This window comes from Octopus bimaculoides, chromosome 9 (assembly GCF_001194135.2).
Source record: "Octopus bimaculoides isolate UCB-OBI-ISO-001 chromosome 9, ASM119413v2, whole genome shotgun sequence".
Taxonomy (NCBI): Eukaryota; Metazoa; Mollusca; class Cephalopoda; order Octopoda; family Octopodidae; genus Octopus; species Octopus bimaculoides.
This window is the reverse complement of record NC_068989.1, coordinates 29,421,932-29,430,605: the sequence shown is the minus strand read 5'-3', so window position 1 is coordinate 29,430,605 and position 8,674 is coordinate 29,421,932. Positions and strand designations below refer to the sequence as shown.

General features: G+C 33.9%; 1 protein-coding gene across 3 annotated transcripts in view; it reads left to right on the top strand.

Annotated features, from left to right (window-relative positions):
• The window catches only part of LOC106881267 (tubulin gamma-1 chain), a 68,024-nt gene that overhangs the window by 50,586 nt on the left and 8,764 nt on the right, over positions 1-8,674 (top strand). For all 3 annotated transcript variants that reach the window (XM_052970525.1, XM_052970524.1, XM_052970526.1), the window contains one exon: positions 4,865-5,026. In XM_052970525.1, the coding sequence (XP_052826485.1) occupies positions 4,865-5,026 (162 nt within the window). The remainder of the gene's footprint in view (positions 1-4,864; positions 5,027-8,674) is intronic.

The following is an 8,674-nucleotide window of genomic DNA, read 5'->3' as shown; positions in this document are numbered from 1 at the left end:
CTGGACTGGTTCTTGTGCGGGTGGCACATGAGATGCACCATTTTGAGCGTGGCCGTTGCCAGTACCGCCTGACTGGCTCCTGTAGGATTTTCGAGCGAGATCGTTGCCAGTGCCCCTGGACTGGCTTGTGCGGGTGGCACATAAAAGACACCATTTCGAGCGTGGCCGTTTTCGTGCGGGTGACACGTAAAAGCACCCACTACACTCTCTGAGTGGTTGGCGTTAGGAAGGGCATCCAGCTGTAGAAACTCTGCCAAATCAGACTGGAGCCTGGTGTTGCCATCCGGTTTCACCAGTCCTCAGTCAAATCGTCCAACCCATGCTAGCATGGAAAGCGGACGTTAAACGATGATGATGATGATGATGATGATTGCAAACAAAACAGAAGAGACTATTCAAAGACAGCAAAGGAATACCAATGCAGTGAGAACTGCCCATGTAAATGATGCAGGTTTTATATCTAATAATTACACATATTCAGAAAACAGAGTTTACACTCATAACTGTGGAAATATGGATTCCATTTGCCAGTTTTGCTCAGGAAAACATTTTTCTGCTGAGAAACCATCAGTCGAATGTTTCAATAATTGTTGTGACAAAGGCAAAATTTTATGTCCTCTCAGAAGAGAATTTCCACTATATTTAGTTTCATTGTTATCTAATCAAAATCATCCTCATTATAGAAATTTCCAAGAAAACATTCAGCCATATAATTCATCACCATCATTCACTTCGATTGGTGCTCAAGTGCAGAATCCACCAGGAAAAGTCCATTTTGTTTCTGCGTGCATGGACAAATTTACCACAGAACATCACATATTCATCCAAATGAAGGCAAACGAAGACTATATGCTCAACTTTATGTTGTAGATAGTGCCCAAGCAACAGAAGCAATTCAGGCTGCTTCCAAAGAGTGCTCAAAAATTTGGATATTATTCATAAGGATAATGTGTATGCTCAGTGTTTTCAAACGCTTTGTGAAATTGAAGTACGAGAAGAACAGCGTGCTCAAAAAGAAAACATTGATATGCCAAGCGTCAACTTAATATTCAACAGAGATCGTAATAACAACAGGAGATACAATATGCCAACAATCAAAGAAATTGCTATTGTGTTCAGAAACGAAGGAGGTGAACCACTATTTCATAGAGATTTTAAAGCATAACCATGGAATTCTGAGGCTCCTACTAACATCTTGAGCCTAAATCTTGATCCAATGATATACGTATTGTTTTTCCCACACGGTGAACCAGGATGGCAACCAAACATGACTGGAAATTGTGATGACCAGCAACAACAAAACATTTCAATGCTTTAACATAAAATATTTTAAACTGCAGCAAGGGATAATGAATTCGATCCCCTTTCGCACGGAGGAAAACTTTTTCAATAGTGAGTTGTAGATTCTTACTTGCAAGTTGAAGCTAACAATTTAAATTACATATGAACACAACAAAACAATCTGAAAGTGGAACAATATCAAGGACTTGCTGACCATTTACCTAATGCAGCAAATACTGAAGATGCTTGAATCGGACGGACAGTCATTCTTCCATTATCATTCCAAGGATTAGCAAGAAATATGAGAGCTTTACCAAAATGCATTAGCAATTGTGAGAAAATTTGGCCCACTTGATATATTTCTTACAATGACATGCAATTCTAATTGACCTGAGATACAAAACAACATTTTTCTGGGTCAAACAGCCTCCAGTAGACCAGATTTAGTGGCTTGGATGTTCAATATTAAGGTGCAGGAATTAATAATTGATGTAACAGAAAAACGTGTGATTGGCTGAGTTGTCGCACATTGTTACACCATAGAATTTCAGAAGAGAGGACTACCGCATACCCATTTATTATTAATATTTCATCCAGAAGATAAACCAAACTCAACTGAAAGAATTGACAAAGTTGTGTGCTGAAATTCCTGACCCAGAGACAGAATCAGTACTCAATGAAATTAAGAAATTTATGATTCATGGTCGTTGTGGTGAGCAAAATCCTAATGTGCCATGCATGGAAAATAACAACTGCTCAAAAGGCTTTCCCAAGCAATTTCAACAGGAAACCATTAAAAACTGAGATAGTTATCCATCCTACAGAAGACGTCCGGGTTCAACATTAAATGTCAGTCAGAAAGTAGTGGACAACTGATATGTTGTACCTTATAATAAATATTTAAGTCACAAATACAACTGCCACCTCAATGTAGAAATTTGCACTTTCATTAGGTCCATGAAATATGTGTATAAGTACATATACAAAGGCTATGATTCCATAACTGTAGGCATCAGCAAACAAACTGACAAAAATATTATAATTCTCAATGAAATTGAGAATTTTCAAGATGCGAGATATGTGAGTGCTCCAGAAGGAATGTGGAGATTGCTTGAATTCAAAATGCATGACAAATCCCATACAGTTATTCACCTTCCTGTTCATTTCCTGCAGGAACAGCCTGTCTATTTTGAGGAGGGACAAATAAAAAACAAGCGCTAGAAAGAGCTGCCCAACACAACACTCCTAACAAACAGCATGGTTCTTGTTCAACCAAAATGATGAAAATGCAAGACAATATCTGTATGTAGATATTCCTTAATACATCTACCACAAGAAAACGATGCCATGGACTCCCAGACAGCATGGGTCTGACAAAATCGTAATCAAATGTATTCTGTCAACCCCAAGTATCAGGAAAGATTTCACATGAGACTTTTGGTGTTGCACATTAAAGGATCTCGAAGTTTTGAAGAACTGAAAACCATGGATGACATCATATGCGGCAGCTATAAAGAAGCAGCAGAGCGCTGGCAGTTGGCTCAAAATGACAATGTGTGGAGAAGATGCTTAAAAGAGGCTTCTTCGACAAATATGCCAAAGCAGCTTCAACAGCTGTTTGCACTTATTTGCATTTTCAGTAATCCAGTCAATCCTGACATATTATTCAACAACTTTGAAGAGAGCTTGACCGAAGACTTCCTTACAAATCACAGTAGAACAATCTCACTACTTTACTGGCTTTACAAGAAATTGAAACATTGTCCTTGCATGGTTTTGCATACCGAGAGTTGCATCTTGATGAATGCCCAGAATGTAAAGCAAATCCAGGACGACCCTGAAGTGGAAGCACAAATTACTTCTTTCAACAGACAAACAGCCTTGTGTGTTTGATCAAATTATCACTGGGACGAACACTGACCCAGAAGTTTTTACTTCTTAGGTCCTGGTGGTACAGGAAAAACATACCTCTACAATACCTTGATATCACATTTGAGTTGTCAAGGAAAGCGTGTTCTCTCATTTGCTGCAACAGGCATTGTGTCTGATCTACCAAGGAAGAACTATACACAGTGGCTTTAAGCTCCTAGTCTCTCTCTTAGAAAATTCTACATCACTAATGAAGATTCCATCACGGCGCTCTGAAAAATTAAAATTAGCTGACCTAATAATAATTGATGAGGCATCAATGCTTTCAGGAAATGCATTGAGGTGCATTGATCTACTGCTAAAGGAAATAATGAGCTGCCATAAGCCTTTTGGCAGTAAAGAAGATTCAATCGAATTGAATACCAAAATATTATCACTTCTAGACGTAGACTTAGAGATATATCAGAGTGTTGATATGTTGGTTGACGAAAGTGATGAAAATATCATGAATTATCTGGAAGAGTTTTTGAATTCTCTGATTCCCCCCTACAATCTAGCACTGAAGAAAAATTCCATTGTGATTTTGCTGAGAAATTTGAATCCTGCTAGTGGATTATTGAATGGTACTCGATTTTTGGTTCTATTTTGTAATGAATTTTATATTCATGCAAAAATTATTACTGGCAGTAAAAAAAGGAAATGAAGCTTTCATACCATGAGTTGACCTGCATCTGAGTGAAGCAGATCAGCCCTTCAATATGAGCAGGTGGCAGTTCCCTGTGATACCAGCTTTTGCCATGACTATAAATAAATCACAAGGACAGAGCTTCAAAAAAGTTGGTATTTACTTGCCAGATCCAGTATTTAGTCATGGCCAGCTTTATGTGATCTTAAGTCATACAAAAAGGAAGGAAAACTTAAAAATTCTTTTGAAGGAAACAAGCAGTCAAGGGGTGTTAGTTGCAGATAGATTTTTCACAAAAAAAATTGGTAATAAAAGAATTATTAAACTAAAAACTTGGTTTTGTACCTTATTTATATATAAAATACTACAATTAGCCATCATTTTTGATAGCACGGGGCTAGCTAGTCAAATAATATTTCACTATAAATCACAATTTATTTTATACATATATATGACAGGGCTATTCCACAAAAATGTATTCTTGTGAAATATTTCTATCATATATTATTTAATGGAGTATATTTACTGACAGTTTGTCTTACTAACTATTTTAAATTATTTTTGGCATAAAATTTTGTTAGAAATTGGATTATAAATCTAGAATTCTACATTAATATTTCTGATACTGTCCATCGCCTTACATTATTACATGTAGTGGTATATCTGATACTGTCTATCGCCCTATGTTATTACACCATAATTCAGTAACTTAATTTTTTTTTATGCATTATTTTCATCATCACCTGGTTTACATCTGATTTTAACATGATATAAATTCAATCTAAGTGCAATGCAACATCTTTCTTTAACCATATATTTCATATTGACAGTTACCAGGTTCAAGCTATTTGCATCTTAGGTAGTTGTTTCATACTTTGTTGGAAAACTTACCTGATGAAAGCAATGTTATTGTGACAATAGTGGTAGAAACATTTCAGAATATATCTTAATGTTTGAGATATGTTGTAAGCCTATTTCAATTTGGTATAAGTCTAATTGATTGATTTTATTCATTCTTTCTTTAAACAGGTCCACAAAAGTCTGCAGAGAATCCGTGAGCGTAAACTGGCACAGTTTATCCCATGGGGTCCAGCTAGTATACAAGTTGCACTTTCCAGAAAATCTCCTTACATTCTAACTGCTCATCGAGTCAGTGGTCTAATGTTGGCTAATCACACCAGTATATCTTCAGTGAGTAGTCCTTTGCCTTTTATTCATGCTTTGTTTTAATATAGAAATATGATGTATAATCTGATGCTTGTTCATTTTCACTAAAAGTAACTCCTTGGAAAATATATTACTGTATATACATGTATATAAGTCACAGTAGTTAAGTTGAATTTCCTTTGTCTTTATAATATTTTGGCTTCAGCTTTTGAGCTATATCTTAGTTACATTACTTTTTGTAAATAGTGTTTATGACTTGGATCATAATTGTATCTAAATGTGGTGGGGGAAAAAGCTGAAATAATCTTAGTCATTGCAAATACAGTCTAACAATATCTTGAAACTATAGGTATCATAACATTATTTTTCCATAAATTATTCTTGTACAAACTGATTAACTGGTATTTTTATATCACCATTTCTGAATGACTGACAATATGTGTAATACCTAATGGGCAGTAGATGTACAACAGGCTGATAGAGAACTGTAAATATGTTTTTCTTTATATGTATGATAGTGCATGCAGTGTATTTCAAACTTGGAGCAAGATTTGCGAGATAAGTAGCATGCAGTTTCCCACACTGTCTTATAATATGTGTGTGTGTATATATATGTGTGTTTATAAGAAATGATGATAAGCACAAGTTTATATTATTTGTTCCTATGTGTTTCACCATTTTGGTTGTTTGGAATTCTGCATTGGATGTTCCAATTGTAGATGGCTGCTCAACAGATATCAAGGAGCACTTTATTGCACTGTATTATAGAGAGCTAATGTCTAGACTTGGGTAGATGGCAAGGCATTTTATAAGTAATTTGTGAGAGAAAAAGAAAGAAAGCAGTTGCTAAAGAAGATAAAGAGAAACAAAGAAACAAGAGAAAGAGAGGGAAAAGGAGAAAGAAAAGACAAAATAGAGAATTAAGAGAAAGTAAATTGGACAACGAGGAAAGGAATAAACAAAAATATAAACAAATGCTATCATAAGTGAAATGTGTGTTTGCTTGTATGTATGCATGTGTGGTGTGTGTATCATATATTTCCTCCTCTGTCCACCCTGACACACTATCTCCTCTGACACACTATATATCTCACCACTGCAACTGCCCAGATATTCATTGTAGTGACTAGATTCCTTGCATTCGGGTTGGATTTTAAAACAATTTTTACTCTTTGTAAATACATCTCTCTAACCATTTTTTCATTTCTGTATATATCCACTTCTAAAGTCCTCAAATACTTGTATCCACTATCTTCTGGTTTCTCCTGATGGTAGCCATAATCCACTGCAGGTTGCTTTCTTCCCTACTTTCATATTGAGCATAGAGCACTTGGAAATTCCAAACTCCATACCAATATCACTGCTACATATCTGGACAGTATTAACCAAAGAATCTATCTGGTTTTCAAACAGTCCAAGCAATTTCAGGTCATCCATAAACAGAAAATGCTTTGTAAATAACCCTTCCTTTCCACATTGGCATCTCATTTTCACTTTCCTTAGTGTCAGTATTATAGGTATAAATGCTATGACAAAATAGTAATGGTGAAAATGAATCACCTTAGAAGACACCCCTTTTGATTTCAACTTCTAAAGTCAGTTTGGGCCATAGGCATGTTGGTATGCTGCTTTTTACAGTGCCTCAACAACAGCAATTCTTCCACTAGTTCTTCTCCCTCCTCCTCAGCCACAATTGCATTTGTATGTTTGGTGGTGTGTGTATGAATAGATATATATAAAGTTATAAATGACAAGAGAAATAGTATGATGAAAATTTATTTAACTATAAAACAATTCAAATATCACAGCAAATTGTTTTATAATTTAAAGCATGTAAAGATAATTTATATTGTTATATTTAACTAGACTACCCATGACCTGTCGGGTCACCAGGGAAGTCTGATTTTCCCAGCATTGGAGTTTTGTTTTGTGGGTATTTTTTTCCTTTCTCATGGTATTTGGCATGCTTTCAACAAATGTGATATCAAAATTATACGTAAACAGCTCCTTTCCCCAGAAAAGGAAAGATTTGGCTGCTACTTCTTGCACACCCTGCTATCATGTAAAAGTTATTTCGGGTGCTTTATCACAAATGGCTGTTATGTGGTGGCAGGGTGTGCTAGAAATAGCAGCCTAATCTTTGGAGGCGAGATACATTGAATTCACTTGAAAGAAACCTATGGAAAAAAACTATTTCACACTGAGGTTATGAATGGATCTTTTATGAAATATTTACCGTATTTTTAAAGTCATTTTACCTATCATCATGTTTCTAATGGAAAGGTTAGAGTTTCTTCTCTTTCGGGGTAAAGTTATTTTCAGAGTATTTTCCCCATTATGCACCGTTCTGGGTATTTATACCCCAAAACACCAAATATCTCAATAACTACTGGTCTGATTTATGCAAAACTTCTTTTATTCCGTTTGTATTCACATTTCAAGGGCACTTTACTTTCAAAGTATTTTCCTATTATGTGCCAGTTTGGTTGTGTAACATTGCAAACAAGATTGAACTTCACTTCTAATAGTATATAGATAATAAATCAATTGCATATCTGCATTAATGCAAAAATATACAATTAATACAAGCTATGCAGAAATTAAGCTATGTCCTTAGGTGAAAGAACATTTTTTGTTAATTTTTTAAATAGAATGTTAAAAGTTATAGAAGACAATAATAATGAAATTAATATAAAATAATACGATGATTGTCTAACAAATGGAAGGGAATTTTAGTAATATAATTAAAAAGTAACTTGTAGGTATTAGTATAATAAAAGAAAAGTGACATATTACTAAAATCTAGAAAATAAAAGATTGTAAAATAAGAAAAAATGTAATAAAAACAAACTGAAACTTAAATGTATTTAGAGACAATGTTTACAAAATATAGGAATTGATTTCAACAAAAGAAATATGAACAATATTAATTTTTTTTTAATTCATAAAAAGTATGGTAGACATTGAGAATAAAATTAATATAGATTGATAATACAGTTTTCTCAGAGGAGAAGGGGGATTTATTAAGATATTAAGAAATAATTATTAGATAGTTTTGGTATAAGAAGAGGAAAATCATATATTTATCGTTCATAGAGACAGAGTTTATGAAATATAGAGTTTGATATCAACAAGAAAAATATGAACAACATTAAATTAAAGATTAGTGGTTCAAATACATAAGTAAATAGAGAATAGGTTGTAATGTAGAATAAGGTTAATATAATTTAGTTCTGTAGATTGGGATAGATTAAAGGATGCTACTTTGGCATATGATATACAAGAGAGATTACTTTAGTTTACTTTGTGTTTGTGCTATTTTTCGTGTGATCTAAGTAAGCAAATTTACTTTGCTGGGTGATCTATGCACTTATTTTAATTATTATATGGTTTTCTTATTAAAATAGCAAGAATTTTGAAAAAATACATTTACAATGCTAAGTATGTACAAAATAATTTTAAAAGTAATCTCCCTTTTAGATCACATGCCAAAGTGTCACCAATTAAAGCATATAAGGTAAACATATGGAAAAACAATATTAATATGCATTTATTAAAATATCATTTAAAATACAAAATTATAGTTATAATACTGGTAGATACATTAAAAATATTTCTATACCTATATATATAAACATTGTTAGTATCTAAAAGCAATAGAAAAAAAATTAT